Source organism: Spermophilus citellus, assembly GCF_964194105.1.
Source record: "Spermophilus citellus genome assembly, chromosome: 4".
NCBI classification, from domain to species: Eukaryota; Metazoa; Chordata; class Mammalia; order Rodentia; family Sciuridae; genus Spermophilus; species Spermophilus citellus.
In genome coordinates, this window is record NC_138185.1 from 109,097,439 (window position 1) to 109,118,840 (window position 21,402).

Here is a 21,402-nt window from a genome sequence, read left to right on the forward strand (position 1 = left end):
ATTTTTAAATCATTCACTTAAGAAATTTTACATATTGCCAAAGAAGCAAATTTTAGGCATAAAATAGGTTTAATTCTACATTTCTTAAACAAAGAGTATTAAGCCTTCAAAATATTAAAGATACCAAGAAAGTCTACAAGTATACCCAAGAAGCTAATAACAATACTTAAACCTTAAAATTTCTTAAACCTCTTGAGAGAAAAAAAATTTTCAGTTTTACTGCAGAACTACTGACTGATTAAATTTGTTATTTATCACAAACTGACATTCTTCTTTGGTAATCTGCCTTATAGCCAAACCAAACATATCCAAGCCTATACTACCTATTTTAAAGATCTTGGAGGCCAACAGTATCTCTCTAAACATAGAAAGAAGATGAATAATACTTAAACAAACAACTTAGTGAAAATATAGCTGCCCTCTTCTTCTAAACATTAACATAGGACACATTAAAGAATCTGGAACATTAACGAACATTTCTGACCCTTCAATTTTCAAAAAGAAATGCTTAACTAGGAAATTCTTTTAAAATAGCAATAGAAGTTACTACCTTCATGACATCACAGTACATTTAACAAGATTTCCTTCAGTGATGTGTAGTATGCTTACCATGATGGTTGGAAAGAACATAAAAATATTGATTGCTGCCATATATATCGTAAAGATTCAGGAAACTATTTTGTGTGACAAATCTCACTGTTTTAACTGCTAACGCTTTCTAGGAAAGAGAAACATATACTTGCACCATACATATAAGTATAAGCAAGGTGTATCCTTAAAAGTGTGTGTTGACCGCAGATTAAGCACAGTACAAAGCTATAACTAGTACTGGTCAAATAACTCAAGTTTTTATTTTTTAAGTGGAAAATTTTATTTTTCAGTTTTAGTTGTTGATAGACCTTTATTTATTTATATGCGGTGCCGAGAACTGAACCCAGTGCCTCACACAAGCCAGACAAGTGTGCTACCACTGAGCCACAGTCACATCCTAAATAACTCAGGTTCTTTAAAGCACCATCTTTATATGTGAAACAGACAATGAATCAATCACCTATCATTCATTACCCAAGTCGTTTACTATACAGACAAGACTGATTTAAATAGGATATAGATTTTTTTAAAAAATTTACAAATATTTTTAGTTGTTGATGGACCTTTATTTTATTCATTTATTTATATGTGGTGCTGAGAATCTAACTCAGTGCCTCACATATGCTAGGCAAGCAAGCACGCACTCTACCACTAAGCCACAACCCCAGCCCAAGCATGAATCTTGGTACAATTTTTCTATTAAGAAACTAGCTGGAGACTGGGACTGTAGCTCAATGATAGAGCGCCTGCCTTGCACGTGTGAGGCACTGGGTTCGATCCTCAGCACCACATGAAAATAAATAAAGATATCTGTCCATCTACAACTAAAAAAAAAAAAAGAAAAAAGAAAGAAACTCGCTGTATACACAGTTTGGATAAAAATGTGAATTTATTATTTAAAAGAGAAATGCTAAAAATTAATTTCATTTTTAAGATATTGGGTCTGGTGTTAAGAAAGTGGTTTAGGGTAATAAAGAGATGAATTTTGAAACTAGAATCATGAGCAATGTACTTAAAAAAAAAAAAGGATAGGCTGAACTATATATCCCTTCCCCCCCACTGTTTTTGTTTTGTTTTGTTTTTAATTGATACAGGGTTTTGCTATGTTACCCAGGCTAACCTCAAACTTGGTGATCCTCTTGTCTCGATCCTCCCAAGTAGCTAAGATTACAGGTGTACACCTGGCTATTCAGAGGCAAATCTTTTGCTAAGTCATAATTCATAAATTTAACATTAAGTAGACTTGGAGAGACTGTTTTATTAACCTAGTTCAATTATATAATAAAAACTTAATGGTTCCTCAATTACTCTGCTCAAATCCTGCCCCTAATTAATAAGTTCTAAAAAGTAAAACTGAAGATTTAAGGAAGAAATGTAAATTAGTCTAATAAGACTCAAGCTAGGTAGAGTGCACTTCTACAATACACCTATATATTAAAGGCCAGTCAAGAATAAATTCCAGACAAGAAAAATTCACAGCTTTTTCTTCAAAGGAAACAAATGCTTTTACAATAAAAGAAAACTAAAGCTGAGTAACTCTGCACACTCAGTATAATACTCAATACTTTAAAATAAAGGGAAATTATTAATAGATAATAATTCTTTCGGGGGGTGCTTGATGGAGATGAAAAAGTGTCACAAGGCTGTTAACTAGGTAAATTTATAGCTTTTGCCAATGCTGATACATGTATCCTTATCACTTTCATTACGAACAGTTACTGAAGAAAAAGCACCAACCTTTGTGTTGGCTGCAATCCAATTGGAGGTTTCACTGTCATCATCACACTTTTTAATCCACTTCTTTAACCACTGTTTGAAAACAATAACTGTTAGAGTTTTTAAAAAGGTTTTAAAAAAGCAGAGAAAATTCCTTCGGCACTTAATTAAAGCCAAGCTTAAATGTAAAAGTCAAAGAACAAGATTATCAGTAGACTTATTTTCTCCTGAACCAGGGAAATCTTATGACTGTAATATCTACTGTACATAAAAATCAACCAAAGGAGGATTTTTCTCTAGCACCAACTGAGTGGGAAGTATAGAGCTTAAAGAAAAGTTGAGCTACAAGGAGTGCTATTCCCCTAATAACAAATCCTACTGAAAGGTGCCTTAACCACGACTAAGGTAATAATAATGAACTACCTAGATTTTTCCCCAAGGAATATTCCCTGAATACTTGCAATAATCACCTGAAATAAAAAGTTCACAAAAAAATTTTCTATTTATCAACAGATAACAAAGTCACTGGCTTTTATTTCCATCAAGGCTTAAAAACACATCATCCCATTATTTAAAAATGAAAATGTCTAACTCACCTTACATTTAACAGGATCATGCCAATTTTCTCCACAGTTAAAGCTGTTAGGTGACACAAAGAATTAAAAGAATGAATTCCTACTAACCCTTACCCTTACAAACCACCCACCCATCTGATGCTTTTTAGTTTCAATTTCTAGTCACTGGCAAACAAAAGGGCAGGGACCATGATTTTATAGCAAATTACTAAGGAATTCAGTATGCATCAGGGCTATCATGTAGTGATTACGCAAACATTTGTGAAATGAAGAACAACCAGACAATGCATTGATGACAATTTCTTAACAGTTGTTGCTAGGGTACTGCAGACTGTACTGAGAAGTTTCAACTAATGCTTTATCAGAATGCATTCAATTTTTCTTAGCACCCCAAATGAAGAGTCTGACTTGTATAGGTCAATTATATTCAGGAAACGAACAAGCACATCTTTGTGTAACTTTAGATATCATCAATATCACAGAAAAAGAAATGGTACCTGGCCTAGGTATAAAATATGTCTAAATATTCTCTAAGTGTAAACACAGACACAGACAGACAGACAGACACACACACACACACACACAAAAGATTAAATTTTGGAACTAGAATCATGAGCAATGTACTTCAAAACAAAAAGTCAAGAGCCTCATTCAGCCACCCCGCCCCCGCCCCGCTTTTTTCTTTTTTTCCCCGCTTTTTTCTTTTTCTTTTTTTTTTAAAGAGAGAGTGAGAGGGGGGGGGGAGAGATAGAGAGAGAGAGAGAGAGAGAATTTTTAATATTTATTTTTTTAGTTCTCGGCGGACACAACATCTTTGTTGGTATGTGGTGCTGAGGATGGAACCCGGGCCGCACACATGCCAGGCGAGCGCGCTACCGCTTGAGCCACATCCCCAGCCCCAGCTTTTTTCTTTTTTTAAATTTTGAGACAGATCTCACTAAGTTGCCAAAAAAAATAATTATTTTTTTTAATATTTATTTTATAGTTGGACACAATACCTTAACTTTATTTATTTTTTTATGTGGTGCTGAGGATTGAACTCAGGGCCTCACATGTGCTAGGCAAGCGCTCTACTGCTGAGCCACAACCCCAGCCTCCCCAGGTAATTATTAAGTTCACTGATAATTCATTTCTGCTTTCTAGGCTAATGGTACATGCAGCATTTATGAAATAAGGGTAGAGAGGTTATAATAAATTAAGAACAAACACAAATGTTTATGAAAAACTAACCACGTTATGGTTGATTAATGAGCTAATCCTATAATTTAGGAATACCAAAAGTTCTTTTTGTCAAACAAAGGAATTTATCTATGTTGGGTATACCGTCAGTTTTGAGAATATTTATCATTAATGCATAAATCTAATTCTATATCTGTATTGAGGAAAAAACATAAAGGTAAGGAATACCAACAAAATGCCTATTTCCCAACTCCAGAGGCTCTTGGTTTGATTGCCTTTTCACTCCTACTAAAGAGCTTCATAGGAATGGAAGATCATCTAGCCTTCCTTCTTGCTATGGTTCAAATGTTCTGCTGACTACGTCATGAGGGCTGCTGTTATGAACAGATCTGGTGCCCTTATAAAAGGTCTAAAGAGATACAAGGACACATCAAGAAAGGTACCATCTATGAACAGACAGTGGGCCGTCACTGCACAACAAATCTGCTGGCATCTTGATCGGGGATTTCCCAGCCTGCATAACTATGAGAACTAAATTTCTGTTGTTTATAAGCTCACCCGGTTTATGGCATTTTGTCACAGCAGCCTGAACAGATTAAGACATAAAATTAGTACTGTGAAGTGGGGTTGCCGTTTTATCAAAACCCTAAATGTAGAAACTTATTTGGAAGTGGGTAGGGGGTAGTGTTTGGAGGTACATGCTAGAAAGAAAAACATTATTACGGGTGATTTTGGTGAGGCCTTAGAAAGAAGTATAAAAAAAGCTTCACCCATCTCAGAAACACCTAAGTGGCAGTGAATAGAATGTTGTCTGAAATACGGCCAATAAAGGCCATTTTGATGCGGTCTCAGAAGAAAATGAGAAACGTCCTGTTTCGAACTATAAAGCAATATAGATAAGCCTGTTAAGGAATCCCAAAAGATACTAAAACACTCTTTTAATATGGGTGTCAGAAATTTCTGGTAAGTGGGCAATTTTCATGAAATGCAAGAAAACCATATGTGTTTCTACTTGGGAAAGGTGTTTAGATGCTACAATAAAGTTTAAGATAAGTTAATGCATATACATGGGATTCCTCTACAATCCAGAGGCTGAAACGTATGCTACAGAACTCCAAAGGCTCTGGTTATCAATAAAGCTGGGCATTGGAAAACTCTTAGCAGTTAAAACCACCAAATTCACCTGAAATTTTTCATTATATGAATAATATTAATACTTGTCTGGGTGAAGAAAAAGTTTAAAAAAGACTTGTGTAATGTGTTTGCTAAACTGGGATAATCTCTGAAAGTATAGTAAGAGCCTTACAGAACTCAACCTGATTAAAAAAAAAAAAAAACCCAAAATGAAAAGAACTAAAGTTCCTTGTTCAGATCTCTAAGTTTGCTCCCATATAAGTTACAGTGAGGCATAAAGGAAAATTAGAGTATAACTGCATTTTTATCCCATGAAAAACAGTCACAGGGTTACAACATCAAAGACAGAGAAAACATTATTCAAGATGTGAGTTTTCCATTTAATTATATATATATATTAGATGTAGATGGACACTATACCTTTATTTTATTCATTTATTTTTATGTCGTGTTGACAATGGAATCCAGTGCCTCACATGTTAGGCAAGCACTCTACCACTGAGCCACAACTATAACCCTCCATGTAATTCTTACTTATAAATAAATAAATGCATACATACACACACACACACACACACATACACGCTATTTTTAACCAACATCACTCATTTCCCTGACTATAGTAAATTTTTTCCTACTATTTTATAACCAAGAATTTTTTTAAAAAGCTACATGCACTACCTTCCATTTAGAAAATCATTTGCTTACCAAAATTGACGCCCACATTTGCAGCGAACAGGTTTAGCATCAGGATATTGAACTTTAACAACATGGTGGCAATCTGGGGCAGGACACCACTTTAACAGTCGATTGCACTAAAACGCAAGTAAGAAAACTTAAAATGACAGCAAATTAAATAATCATGCAAAATCTCCTCACACACTTAGTGCGAGAAGTAAAGGACAGATGATGATAGAAGCATACAAAAACCTGCTATGGTCTTCCATGGCAATCTTACAGATACACTGTTTGCTCAAGATTATTAATCCCTTAAAGACCTAGTTTTATGAAATACACAAACTACCTTCTTATTTTATTAGCAAAATCCCACTGAGAAATTTTTAAAGTATTCATTATGTGATTATAAAAAATAGTTTACTTATGATTGTACTTCAGGGAAATTTTCATGAAATGCAAAAAAACTATATGTGTTTCTACTTGGGGAAGGTGTTTAGAGGCTACAATAAAGTTTAAGATAAGTTAATGCATATATATGTGATTCCTCCTAAAGTTAGTTACTAAACAACAGGGCAATCTGCATTTTGGTTCTTCAAAAGGAAATATACCTTCTTCTTTTATTTATTTATTTGGTAGTGCTGGGGATCAAACCCAGTGCCTCACAGTCTAGAGAAGTGTTCTGTCACTAAGCCATACCTCAGCCTGGAAATATAACATTAAAACTATTTTTGTTAGGGAAAAAAAACATGGCTAAAAGCAATATTATGCACTCGATTCCAAACTACACTGAAGCTGGGCAAGGTGGGGCATATGCCTATAATTCTAGCTACTCAGGAGACTTCAGACAGAAGAATTACAAATTCGAAGATAGTCTTGGGAACTTAGCAAGATCCTTTCTCAAAATAATATATAAAAAGTTCTGAGGGTGTAGCTCAGTGGCAGTAGGTCATTAGGTTCAATTTCTTATCCTATCAATAAAACCAAAAAACTGAACATTTCAAGAAATATGCTATTTCTAAAAGGTGCCATTTTCCAATTTACCCCCTAACAGAAATAATAACTATTTTCTAGAAGTCCATTAATGCTTTCTGTAGCAAATATTCAATCCTGCAATGGTAGCAGAAAAGCAGTCATAAAACAAATGGCTATAGACTTGTACTAATAAATCTTTATTTACAAACACAGGCAGGCCATAATTCACCAACCTCTGCTCTAAGAAAGAAATATGACAAAAGAAAATAGTGTTCATTATTATTAAATTTAGTTAATGGGACCTAAAACAAACACAGAAATAGTGTTAGAATCCCAAGGAAGATTAAACATGACATAATTAATCATATACTGCAATTCTCTATAAGGGATAAAGAAGAATATTGTAAAAATTTTAATATCAAAGCTCAAGATCTATGAAGAGAGATCTACTTATTGGATTGTCATACCCTTTGAGAATAAAGATGCTTGGCTGTAGTTTGTAAATATGGTATAAGTGCTTCTTATTTTCAACAGGTTGTATGTTTGCTTGTTTTCTTGGGTGCTGTGGATCAAACCAAGCACCTCACCAATGAGAGGTATATACTCTGAGCTACATCCCTGTAAGTTTATAAAAGTAATATCTATTTTAATAAACAGAATTCTGATTTCACTTACCTCTACAAAGCTATTTGTTATTAAATGCTGATACTTTAATTTAACTTTTGAATCTGTTATCAGGCGCCTGAAACCAAGAATAAAAACAATTAAGAAGTTTTCAGCCAACAGTATTTTCCATATTTATAACATATAATTTAAAAAACTGTTTATGCTATGGTAATCAAAACTGTCCTACATGGAAGACACTGAACTACACTTATGCTATCAACAAATCTAACTCATCAAAATAATTTCCAACTTTCTACAGTTTAGACAGTTTCTTCATGTTTCTTATAGTCTAAATATTCTGTGTCTGTTTACACCAAGTGTGTATTATAAACCTAAAGACTTACCAACTATTGCCAAGTTAAGCTCACTTCAGAGACTTCTGACTCTGATATTATCATGCCTTAACACAGCAATTCTTTTATTTATTTTCCTTTAGATCCCCACCCAAACTGGTGTGTGAAATAAAGCAGATGTTGAGAGGAATGTTAAGGAATGAATTTGCATTTTGTGATACCTAAACTTTATATAATTTTTAGGGTCTTTTTCATTTGGGAATTCTTTGCCATTTATTGGAAATATTTATTGACTGCAAACTGGCTTCCTTTGTCCACCCTGAACACTTTATAATTCACAACTATTTCTATGACTCACAACAGAAGCCCATAAAAGTGAGAAACCCTGAAACTTTAGTTTACTTTTATGGTAAAGACCCTTCTGAATGTGTTATAAGAAAATGATGTTGAAGTGGGATGGGCACAGGGAATGGGGAAGACAACTACTGATGAGGCCAAGAAGAACTATATTGAACATGCATGGGGTCTACCCCACTGAAGTTTTTTAAATGAACAGGACAAGTCTGATTTCACCTAATTCTTAAGCTTCATATCTTTTTACTCTGCCCTTCCATAAGATCGTACCCTGTACTATCCCATTTTTTTAAAACTCCTGTCATCTATATTCTTATATTTCCTGAAAATTAGCAAGTACAACTCTTCCTCAGAGGTATTGCTTAAGACTGCCTCCCTTGGAAATGAAAGCGGAGAATGCCATGATGGGGTTTTGAGGTGGGACAGACCATGTTTAAGTAACAACTTCATAACACCCTAGCTATGAATTGAGGATTAGTCCTTTGAACTCTTTATGTTCCACAGCAGAAATGAAAAGTTGTGAGTGCCTGGCAAATAGTAAGCACCAAATAAATGCTATATTATTATATTACTTCAATCAGTTGAAATATATTATTATTCACTCAAGGAAGCCTTTCCTGATAATTCACCACACCAGTCTAGATGGAGAACCCCTCTTAGTTTGCCTGGCATCTAAAACCTCTCCTTTATAGAACTCATTGCAATTTTAGACAGTTAACTATATAATCACTTGCTTGATATCTTCCTGCTTACTTATACCCCCAAAATAAGTTCCACGAAAGGATCTTCTGTATTCAGCATGGTGCCTGGCCTGAAGAACATGTTCATTTCTTAAATGGGCAAATTATATTCACAGAGGTTGAAGATGAGATCTAAAAATAATTAATATATTTGATAGTTCCTCACACAGTTAAACACAGCATTACCATATGACCCAGCAACTCCTCTCCTAGGTATATATCAGGCCTTTATCAAAAAGTTGCAAACAACGTTCATATTTTCATACAACAAAAATATTCTCAAAAAAGTGGAAATATGCACATAATGGAATATTATTCACCAATAAAAATAAATGAAAAATTAATTCATATTTCAACATGGATGAACCTTGAAAACACTAGCTGAAAGAAGCAAGTCACCAAAGACCACATATTATGATTCCATTTATATGAAATGTCCAGAATAGACAAATGCAGAGAGACAGAAAACTGGTAAGTGGTGGCTAGGAGAGGAGAGAATGGTTGGACGAATATTTTCCATGAAAATATTCCGGAATTAGGTAGTGATGATGGTTCTCCCACATTACTAAAGCACTAAAAGTCCTTTAATTATATAACGTAAAATAATTAAAATGGTGACAATGTCACATGAATATCACATCAATAAAAATAAATAAAGGAAACATGAAACCCGAAGTTAGATGCTCAGATTTGCAAACAAACATAATGTACATCTATCACTCACTATTTCTCTTTTGGTGTTGGGGATTGAAGCCAGGGGAACATTACCACTGAGCTAAATCCCAGTCCTTTTTATTTTTTGAGACAGGATCTCACTAAATTGCTTAAGATCTCTCTAAGCAATTGAGAGTATAGATGTGTGTCACTGCACTTGGCTTCTAATGATTTTTTACAGCTGACCCTAGCTTAAGAAGTAGCTGTCTAAATCTGGCATGGCCACAACTAGAATCTGTTAAGAGTAAAGGTCAGTCAGTTATTACTTTATGTTGATGGTGAAGACAATGATCTGTTTTACTTATGTTGAATTATAGTGCCAATACTCCTAATGGAATGCAGCTAACAGGCAAACAAAATAATCTCTAGTGAAAACTTATTATCTTATATCTAGAAGACCCAAAAGGGTCTACAAAGAAACTACTAGAGCTAATAAATGAATTCAGCAAAGTGTCAGGCTATAAAATCAACACGCATAAATCAAAGGCATTCCTGTATATCAGCGACAAATCTTCTGAAATGGAAATGAGGACAACCACCCCATTCACAATATCCTCAAAAGAAATAAAATACTTGGGAATCAACATAACAAAAGAGGTGAAAGATTTATACAATGAAAACTATAGAACCCTAAAGAGAGAAATAGAAGAAGATCTTAGAAGGTGGAAAAATATACCCTGTTCATGGATAGGCAGAACTAACATCATCAAAATGGTGATACTACCAAAAGTTCTCTATAGGTTCAATGCAATGCCAATCAAAATCCTAATGGCATTTCTTGTAGAAATAGATAAAGCAATCATGAAATTCATATGGAAAAACAAAAGACCCAGAATAGCAAAAGCAATTCTAAGCAGGAAGTGTCAATCAGGAGGTAGAGCGATACCAGATTTCAAACTGTACTACAGAGCAACAGTAACAAAAACAGCATGGTACTGGTACCAAAACAGGTGGGTGGACCAATGATACAGAATAGAGGACACAGAGACCAATCCACAAAACTACAACTATCTTATATTTGATAAAGGGGCATGCAATGGAGGAAGGATAGCAACTTCAACAAATAGTGCTGGGAAAACTGGAAATCGATATGCAACAAAATGAAACTGAATCCCTTTCTCTCACCATGCACAAAAGTTAACTCAAAATGGATCAAGGAGCTTGATATCAAATCAGAGACTCTGCGTCTGATAGAAGAAAAAGTTGGCTCCGATCTACATATTGTGGGGTCAGGCTCCAAATTCCTTAATAGGACACCCATAGCACAAGAGTTAAAAACAAGAATCAACAAATGGGACTTACTCAAACTAAAAAGTTTTTTCTCAGCAAGAGAAACAATAAGAGAGGTAAATAGGGAGCCTACATCCTGGGAACAAATTTTTACTCCTCACACTTCAGATAGAGCCCTAATATCCAGAGTATACAAAGAACTCAAAAAAATTAAACAATAAGAAAACAAATAACCCAATCAACAAATGGGCCAAGGACCTGAACAGACATTTCTCAGGAGGACAATCAATCAATCAACAAGTACATGAAAAAATGCTCACGATCTCTAGCAGTCAGAGAAATGCAAATCAAAACCACCCTAAGATACCATCTCACTCCAGTAAGATTGGCAGCCATTATGAAGTCAAACAACAAGTGTTGGCGAGGATGTGGGGAAAAGGGCACACTTGTACATTGCTGGTGGGACTACAAATTGGTGCAGCCAATTTGGAAAGCAGTACGGAGATTCCTGGGAAAGCTGGGAATGGAACCACCATTTGACCCAGCTATTGCCCTTCTCGGACTATTCCCTGAAGACCTTAAAAGAGCATACTACAGGGATACCACTACATCGATGTTCATAGCACCACAATTCACAATAGCTAGACTGTGGAACCAATCTAGATGCCCTTCAATAGATGAATGTATTAAAAAATGTGGCATTTAAACACAATGGAGTATTACTCAACACTAAAAAATATCAAAATCATGGCATTTGCAGGGAAATGGATGGCATTAGAGCAGATTATGCTAAGTGAAGCGAACCAATCCCTAAAAAACAAATGCCAAATGTCATCTTTGATATAAGGAGAGCAAATAAGAACAGAGAAGGGAGGAAGAGCATGAGAAAAAGATTAACATTAAACAGGGATGAGAAGTGGGAGGGAAAGGGAGAGAGAAGGGAAATTGCATGGAAATGGAAGGAGAGGGCTGGGGATGTGGCTCAAGCAGTAGCGTGGTCCCTGGCATGCACACGGCCCGGGTTCAATGCTCAGCCCCACATACAAACAAAGATGTTGTGTCCGCTGAAAACTAAAAATACATATTAAAAAAACATTCTCTCTCTAAAAAAAAAAAAAAATGGAAAGAGACCCTCATCGTTATACAAAATTACATATAAGAGGATGTGAGGGGAAAGGGAAAAAAAAAAAAACCAAGGGCAAGAAATGAATTACAGTAGATGGGGTAGAGAGAAGATGGGATGGGAGGGAAGGGGAGGGGGGATAGTAGAGGATAGGAAAGGTAGCAGAATACAACAGTCACTAGTATGGCAATATGTAAAAACGTGGATGTGTAACCGATGTGATTCTGCAAATTCTGAAAATGGGAGTTCATAACCCACTTGAATCAAATGTATGAAATATGATATGTCAAGAGCTTTGTAATGTTTCGAACAACCAATAATAATAAAAAGAAAAAAAAAAGAAAACTTATTACACTGATGAGCAACGTCAGATGCATTTTACCACATTTGAGTTTGGCAATAATTCACTTTAACAAATGAGGTAAAAAGAGAGCTATGATTTATTTTACTTTTATGCTTCCAGGGATTGATCCCAGGAGCACTTAACCACTTACCCACAATCCCCAGCCCTTTTTATTCATTCACTCATTCACTCACTCACTCATTCATTCATTCATTCATTTTATGTTGAGACAGGGTCTTGCTGAGTTGCTAAGGGCCTAACCAAGTTGCTGAGGATGCCTGTAATTTGAGATCCTCCTACCTCAGCCTCCAGAACCCCTGGGGGAAAAAATCACTTAAAAACAAACAAACAAACAAAAACAATTATCTTATTTACTTATGGTGCTAAGGATCAAACCCAGTGGCTATCACAAGCTAGGCAAGCATTCCACCATTGAGCTACAGCCCCAGCCTCACAAAATCACGTTTAATGGTTACACTACATTCCATTTCCCCCCACTATTGGGCCTTTGGGTTATGAATTATGACAATGAGATTACCATCTTTATTATTAAAAATCTTTGTTAATTTTTATTATAAAATTCAATGACATTTAATATCATCTAAATTTTATTTAATCACAAAGGTGAAAATTATCTTATTGTCATTCCTATCCCATCTCTTTTGTCTCTACCCCATATTTAAACTTGACTCTAACTTGAAAATATATCCCAAATCCAAACCATTTATTGTCATGTCTTCTGCTACCATTCTGATTCAAACTACCACCATCTCTTGCCTAGACTATGTAACAGTCTTCCATCTAATCTCTCTGTTCCCATATATAGTCTTTTCTTTTGTCTCAAACACCAGCAGTCAACGAAATCCTCTGCTCAAAACATCTTCATGGCCAAATGAAATAAGTAGAATAAGAGCCAAAGAACATACAATGACTTATCAGTCACCACATAATCTAATTCATCCACCCTCCCCAACTCTTCCCTGCCTCCCTTCACTCTGCACATTTTTAAATACAGTTCAACAACATAAAAGTTTAAAATTACTAATGCTTATCAGTAATTTATTCCATCTATATTTAACTTTACTGAGCACCAAAACCTGACCTATTATTTTATTTTACATTTCTATAAGACCTGGAAATTATTTGTGGGAACACAAATGTTATCAAAGGATTCTACATAAGGGCTGGGAATGTGGCTCAGGCGGTAGCGCGCTCGTCTGGCATGCGTGCGGCCTGGGTTCGATCCTCAGCACCACATACCAGCAAAGATGTTGTGTCCGCCGAGAACTAAAAAATAAATATTAAAAATTCTCTCTCTCTCTCTCTCCTCTTTCACTCTCTCTTTAAAAAAACAAAAAAACAAAAAAAAAAAAAAAAAACAGGATTCTACATAAATAAATAAACACAACTTAGGCCAGGAATAGCAAAACACGCCAGCTATTCAGGAGGCTAAGGCAACAGGATCACAAGTTCTAGGCAGCCTCCACAGCTTAGAGAGCATTGGGGATATAGCTCAGTGGTAGAGCACCTATAAGTTCAATCCCCAGTACTGCCCTCACCCTACAAAATATCCTCAAAGCCACTAGAGGTAAATATGCCTGCATACCCGTCAGAAAGGCTAAAATTTTTTGAGACAGATGACTTATCTATGGCTAGGAGGGTAGGTATACAACCACTTTGGAAAACAGTGGCAGTATATATTCAAGTTAAAAATCTCACTCCTGAACACATACCCTAAAAAAAATCAATGGATATCTGCTAGAAGACATAGGAATGTTCTTTGTAGTTTTTTTCACAATAGCTAAAAACAAACAGATCAGTCAAAAAAACTCCAAACATCTATTATTAGAAAATTGAAATATTATATAGGAATAATAACAAAACAAAACACATGTAGCTAACAACATGCACAACCATCATAAATATTCACAAAAGAACACACGCAACACAATTCCATTTCGATGGTGTTCAAGAACAGGCAAAACTAACTGATGGTAACAAAAGTCAGGATAAGTAGCCAAGGTAAGACGAATACTGACTAGGAAAGGGCATAAGGATGAACATACTGAGTACTGCAAAAGTTGTATACCCTGATCTGGGTGGTAGGACTTAACAAAAAAACAAAATAAAAAATGAAATGAAAATCAATATGGAGCAAATTGGGCTAATAATTAAATAAGAACAATGTTTTCCCTGTGAAATGCAATTAACACACATATTGAAATGTAGTTTCTTTCCTAATGGCAAGAACTATATGACTGCACTTAATTACTAAGGATCCTGGTAGCTTCAAAAACTTATTTGTGATTTTTAAGATACTGACAGAATGTAAAACATAATCATCTGACTTGAGGCTTGAAACAGCACAGACTTAAAGGATTCCATTTATTTCTCTTTAGTTATGTTTTTATAAATGTATTTGTTTATAATTTTCTGATCAATAGAATGATGGCACCAATTTCCTCACCTCACATAGTTAGAAGTTAAAATGTACTGCTTAAAATTGACAGAGCAGGGGCTGGGCTGTGTCTCCGTGGTAGGGCACTTGCCTAGCACCTGTGAGGCCCTGGGTTTGATTCTCAGTACCACACATAAATAAACAAAGGTCTACTGTCAACTAAAAAAATACATTAAAAAATTAATAGAACAGGAAATACACTGATGAATAGCATCTAAGTTTATATTATTTAATTTTTAAAAATCTATTTTTTAAAAGACCAGTATTGATTGCCTTTTTCAGGAGTGAGAAACTAACCAATAGAATTATGTATTTTCTATGCCATGATCTTAAGAACCATTTGTAAAAAAGCTATCAGTTTAAAGCCTTTTTTTGCTTATGCTAAACAGGAGCACTTTCCACTAAGCTATACCACCAGCCCCAGAAAAAAGCATTTTAAAAAGTAACGGGCAGGGCGATGTAGTTGAGTTGTACAGTGTTTGCCAAGTGTGTTTTAGGCCCTGGATTCCATCCCTAGCACCACAGAGTGGAAAAAGAGCAATGGGCATAATTCTTCTAGATGTGAGTTTCTGCCTTCATCTGTTTCTAAAACCCGTACATGAAAATACCAATACATTACTTGAAGATCTTGAAAGACTTTATAGATAACAAATTTACCTTTATCCTCCCTAAGATTAGTAGAGGAGCTATATAGAAACTTAGGTCCTAAATAAGTAAATGAAAAACAGGAAAACAACAAAAAAAAAAACAACCAACTAACTACTGAGATAAACAGAAACATTTATTTAGTCACAAGTGATATATACTTCAGAGAATTTTTACTAATCTCATGAAAGTATAAGGACAAATCTTGTGACAAAAAGTTCTCAAAGTATAATGTTACCTTTATGAAGCCATTGTGTAGAGAAGCCCCACTTAGTCCAATACCCTTGATGGTATAATATTACAGCACAAATTAATCACTGAGGCTTTCAATGATGTCATATGTTTATGAAGGCAAAGGAGAATAAGTGATTGTGTTACTGTTACATGTATTCAAAGATACATGACTATTAAATGCCAGTACCTAAGGAGCACACAAAAAAAGAAATTTCAGCTGGGTGTGGTGGTACACACCTAAAATCCCAGAGGTTTGGGAGGATGAGGCAGGAAGATCACAAGTTTAACGCCAGCCTCAGCGACTTAGAAAGGCCCTTAGCAACTTAGCAAAACTCTGTCTCAAACAATAAAAAGGCTGGATCAGTGATTAAGTGCCCCTGGGTTCATTCCCTAGTATCGAATACAAAAATAAAAACAAAACAAAATAACAAAAGCAAAGTTATTCAATTACCATTATGAAGAATTAAGAGTTGAGATAAGAGTGTATAATCCAGTGGCCCGAACATCATCTTAGAGTGTAAGATTCCTGGGGTTCAATACCCAGCACCAATGGGGGGGGGGGGGGTAAGTCTCAAAAAGCACTAAATAATGAGTGAATCTCTACTTTGAGTGTATTATTTCCAAGGTTAGAACCACATATCCTGAATGAAAATATGCAGAGGAATCAATCAACATAAATTGTGTACTTTGGGTCATACAACTCACACATAACTTAAGAAATACAAGTGAAATTACAAAGGCGGAAAAAAAGTGAATTGTGAATGAGATGGGGCAGGGGCATATTTTAGAAGCTCACAGACTATCTGCCCAAACCAACTAAAATCTAAACTGAGGCCAAAGTATGACTAAGAGGATCAGTAGGTTAAAAGAAATGAAGAGTAATTTGGAAAGAGTATTGTATGTGAGAAAGCCAGGAGGCAGAAGAGAACAAAATAAAATTCGAACAAAACTAAATGCAGGGCTGGGGATGTGGCTCAAGCGGTAGCGCGCTCGCCTGGCATGCGTGCGGCCCGGGTTCGATCCTCAGCACCACATACAAACAAAGATGTTGTGTCTGCCGAGAATTAAGAAAAAATAAATAAATATTGAAATTCTCTCTCTCTCTCTCTCTCTCTCTCTCTCTCTCTCTCTATCCCCCTCTCTCTCACTCTCTCTTTAAAAAAAAAAAAAACTAAATGCAAATAAACAGTATCTTCAAGAAACTAGATTCTACATGGCAGGAACAGAAAATATAAGAAAAGATGAAGTAAAAGATGGAGATGTACAGGTGTGCAATGTAGGACAGTGAGAGCCATTTGTGAAGAATTCAAAGGTGATGAAACTAGGTATGAAGCACTCGGGAACTAGTACCAAATTTCCAGCTAAAAAAAAAAAAAAAAAGAGTATGGCCAGATCAGGTTAATGGCAGAAGGAATGGATGTGGGGATGTGGAACTGAAAGAATTTGGTGTAAGGGTGGTTCTGGGAGGTATAGGATAAAAATAAACCAGGGATAGCATCAAGGTTGTAAATCTTAACATCTATGATCTCTTTCTTTGTTACTGAGAAGCAAGAAAGAGTGAGTTTGCTGGTGCAAGGGATGGACAAGATAAGGCCTGTGGAATATATAGACAGAGATCCCCGAGAGGCTAATTTAGAAATGTAAAACAGGTATTTCCAAGGAATACCTATAAAAACTATGTAACTGTACAGAAAAGAAACAAGAATCCATCAAATAGTCAAAGTCAAGGGAAATTTGAGAACTGGCTGCAATTTTAAATGCCTTACTCCAAAGGCTGGAAGTGTTTTCAGTACAATTTCTGTTATACAGACACAGGAGTGACCCTTAAAAAAGCCTAGTTAAAAAAATAAGAAGTTTAAAACTGATCAGAGCTATCAGCTACGCACTGTGCAAGGGGATAATGATACCACAGAGTTCGGTAAAGGAAGATAGATCAACAAACCTAGAAAACAACATAGAGCTTATAACTCTCTTGCCGAAATGTTCATTTTCATCTAAAAATTATATACTAGACATGAAAGAAAGAAAGAAGTGACCCATACATGGGGAGAAAAGCAGTCAAGACAAGTCTGTGAGGAGACCCAGGTGTCAGAGTTAGCAAAGACTTCTATGCCACTACTATAAATATATTCAAAGAACTAAAAGAAATTATGTTGATAATGAAATCAACAATAGAGAATCTCAGTTGATGGTATTCTTCTGTACCCACACCTACTCAGGAAGCTGAGGCAGGAGAATCGTGAGGTCAAGGCCAGCCTGGACAACATAATGAGTACCCTGTCTCAAAAAAATAAAAGTCAAATAAAATAAAACAAATAGAGAATCTCAATAAATAAAAATTATAGAAAAGTACCAACTGGAAATTCTACAGGTGAAAAGCATAATAACTTCGATCCCCAGCCCTGAAAAAGAAAAAAGAAAAGAAAAGCATAAGCTGGGGATGGTAGTACATGCGTGTAATCCCAACTATTTGAGCAGTTGAAGAAAAGATCGTAAGCCCAAGGCCAGCCGGGGCAACCTAGCAAGACCCTATCTCAAAATATAATAGCAAAGTGCTGGCGAAGTAGCTCAGTGGTAAAGCATTTGCCTAGCATGCTGGAGGCCCTGGATTGGATGGAAGTATCAGAGGAAAGGGGAATGGGAGAGGGAGAGAAGGGAAAAGAAAGAAGGAATGAATGGAAGCATAAACTAAAGTGAAAAATTGACTAGAAGTGTACAGTAGCAGATTTAAGATGGTAAAATACATAAACACTAAAAAACACTTAAAAATATGAACTCAGATATATCACCAAAAACTATCCAACATGAAAAACAGGAAAAAAGACATGAAAATGAACAGAGCCTACACAACATGTGAGACAAAGTCAATGGCAATATGTGAGAGGATTACCATAAAGGGAGGACAGGAAAGGATAAATATTTTAAGAAACAATGGGCAAAAGCCCCCAAATTTATGAAAAACTAAATTTTTCTCACCTAAAGCACCCCCACAGGATAAATACAAAGAGAACCACATCTAAACAAATCACAAACTTCTGTAAGCCAAAAGAAAGAAAATCTTAAAAGCACCAAATTTCGGGTGTGTGTGTGGGGGGTGGACAGGGACACACCAAAAAAACAATATGATGAATGGCTGTCTTATCAAAAACAATGAGAAGAATAAAAAGCAGTGGAATGACATATCCAAGTGCTAAAAACTATTGGATGAAAGTCCAAAGAGCACATAAATCTTTAGAAACTGCCAAATGACATTTTAAAAAGGCTACAAGATAGTAAAATGAAATAGACATTATTATTGCTGTGTGTATATACGTGACTGCATGACCATGTGATTCTGCAACCTGTACACTCAAAAAAAATGAGAAATTATATCCCATCTGATTCAAATGTATGATATGTCAAGGTCATTGTACTGTCATATGTAACTAGCAAAATTTTAAAAATTAGAATAGTTAAAAAAAAGGCTAAAAGAGAGTATACTCTCTACTATATTATCATATTTGACATCAAATTCTTTAATTCTTAACTAACTTGAAATGTTAAAAAAAGAAAGAGGAAAGGAACTTTTAAATTTAGAGCATCTCAGGTAGGTGTGTGTGTGTGTGTGTGTGTGTGTTTGTAGGTGGTGATTAAACTCAGGAGCATACTATTACTGAGTTATGTTTCTACCCATCTACCTTTTTTTCCCCCCTTTCTGGAGATGAGATCTCACCAAGTTGCCTAGCCTAACCTTAAACTCAGGATCCTCCAGTCTCTGCCTCCTTAATCTTTGGGATTACAGGTGTTCTCCACTATGCCTGACTTACATTTATTTAAGCAGGATAGTTTTTGTTTAAGACAACTGAAATTTCTTTCATTGTGAGCTGCTTATGTCTTTTACAAATGAAAAGACCCTCCTCCCATCTGTCTGTCTATCTATCCATCCACCCAGCCAACCATCCTTCCTACCTACCTACTTATGTGGTACTAGGGACTGAACCCAGAAGCACTCTACCACTGAGATATATCTCCAGCAACCCTCATTTTTTTGTGGTATGGGGAATGAACTCAGGGGCACCATACCATTGAACTCATTCCCTAACCCTCCCCGTTTTTTTCTTTCTCTTTTTTTTTTCTTTTATTCTTGAGACACAGTTATGCTAAACTGTCCAGGTAGCCTTAACTTTTGATTCTCCTATCTGAGACTCTCAAGTTGCTGGGATTACATACACACACACCATAGTACCCATTCTTTTTTTTTTTTTTTTTTTTTTTTTTTTTAGAGAGAGTGGGGGACAGAGAGAGAGAGAGAATTTAATATTTATTTATTTTTCCTTAGTTCTTGGCGGACACAACATCTTTGTTTGTGTGTGGTGCTGAGGATCGAACCCGGGCCGCACGCACGCCAGGCGAGCGCGCTACCGCTTGAGCCACATCCCCAGCCCAGTACCCATTCTTTCTAATGATTTCTAAGAGCCACATTATACCAAGAAAATTTAGTCATACTTGTTTTATGTGTTTGATATATTTTGTCTACATCCCCTCTAGTCTTCTCCCAGTTAGTATCTTATCCAGAAATCCATTATAAGAAGACAGATACAAAAGCTCCTCCAGATGAACGCAGAGGAAGGAGTCCTCCATCAGAGCTCCTAAAGTACCTTCAGGAAACTTATGGGTTCACTGTGTAAAATCTGATAAAACAAACAATTTGTGATTTGCTTAATCACTCTATCAGGAGAATGTCCTAAGAATACCTAAGTAAACTGTACAAGTTATTAAACACAAATGGTGATAATACATTTATGGGCTCTAATCAATTTCTTTGGTTTACAAAAGTATTCTAATTATCTAGATGATATAAGTGAATATGCAATCCACTGGGTATAAGTTTCCTCTCCAAAACCAGCCATACTTTTCATTCATGCCTGAAATCACTGCAATCTGCTTTCTACCGTCAACCTTCTCGTAAAGTTGCTTTGCTAAGAGGGAAATCCAATGATCTCTTTTCAATGGTGTTCTTGATCATACCTCTATAGAAAGTAACATCATTACTGACTACTTTTGCTGACAGTCTCTACTCCATTGGTTCCTCTATTATTGTCTAAATGAATAACCTGAGTGTCTTTCACTGATCCCCTCCCTCTCCCTCCTTATCACTTAAAATTTAACACTCTAAGACTTCAGTCTATCTTTTTCCATTCTACATTTTTCCCAAGAGTAATGGCCCCCTCATTATTTCAACTGTTTACTTATTTGTTTACTGAATTCCAAACCTGAAGGGTACTAGGTTCTATCTAATGAATCAAATTTAAAAAGTGAAAATTCATATCCCATAACCAATCTGTCTTTAATTTCTGTTCTTTCTATTGGCTCCTCTCTAAAATCCCAACTCTCACACTATCACATTTAACCTATTCTATAATTACCCTCTAACCAAGTCCCATTGCCCAAATGCTTATCTACTTTAAAGCATCCACCACTACACAATAGATGTTTTCATGATAATGGAGATTAAGCCCAAGGGTGCTTCCAGTGAGTGACACATGCCCAGTCCTTTTTATTTTGAGGCAGGATCTAAGTTGCCCAGACTGGCCTTGAACTTGCCATCCTCCTGCCAAAGCTTCCTAGTGGCTGGGATTTCAGGTGTATGCCACCACACCCAAAACCGTATTTCTAAAATGTAAATCTTATCAGCCTTTACAACTATCTCTGGAACAAAAACAAAATTTAAAAAAAACCTATCAAATGCCTCGTATCCTCATTTTAAATAATCTCTCA

General features: G+C 35.8%; 1 protein-coding gene across 1 annotated transcript in view; it reads right to left on the reverse strand.

Annotated features, from left to right (window-relative positions):
* ARIH1 (ariadne RBR E3 ubiquitin protein ligase 1) overlaps window positions 1–21,402 on the reverse strand; it is a 136,211-nt gene that overhangs the window by 18,177 nt on the left and 96,632 nt on the right. The window contains exons 6-9 of the mRNA XM_081292103.1: window positions 7,521–7,587; window positions 5,904–6,010; window positions 2,904–2,946; window positions 2,329–2,400 (exon numbers count right to left, since the gene is read on the reverse strand). Of these exons, the coding sequence (XP_081148229.1) occupies window positions 2,329–2,400; window positions 2,904–2,946; window positions 5,904–6,010; window positions 7,521–7,587 (289 nt within the window). The remainder of the gene's footprint in view (window positions 1–2,328; window positions 2,401–2,903; window positions 2,947–5,903; window positions 6,011–7,520; window positions 7,588–21,402) is intronic.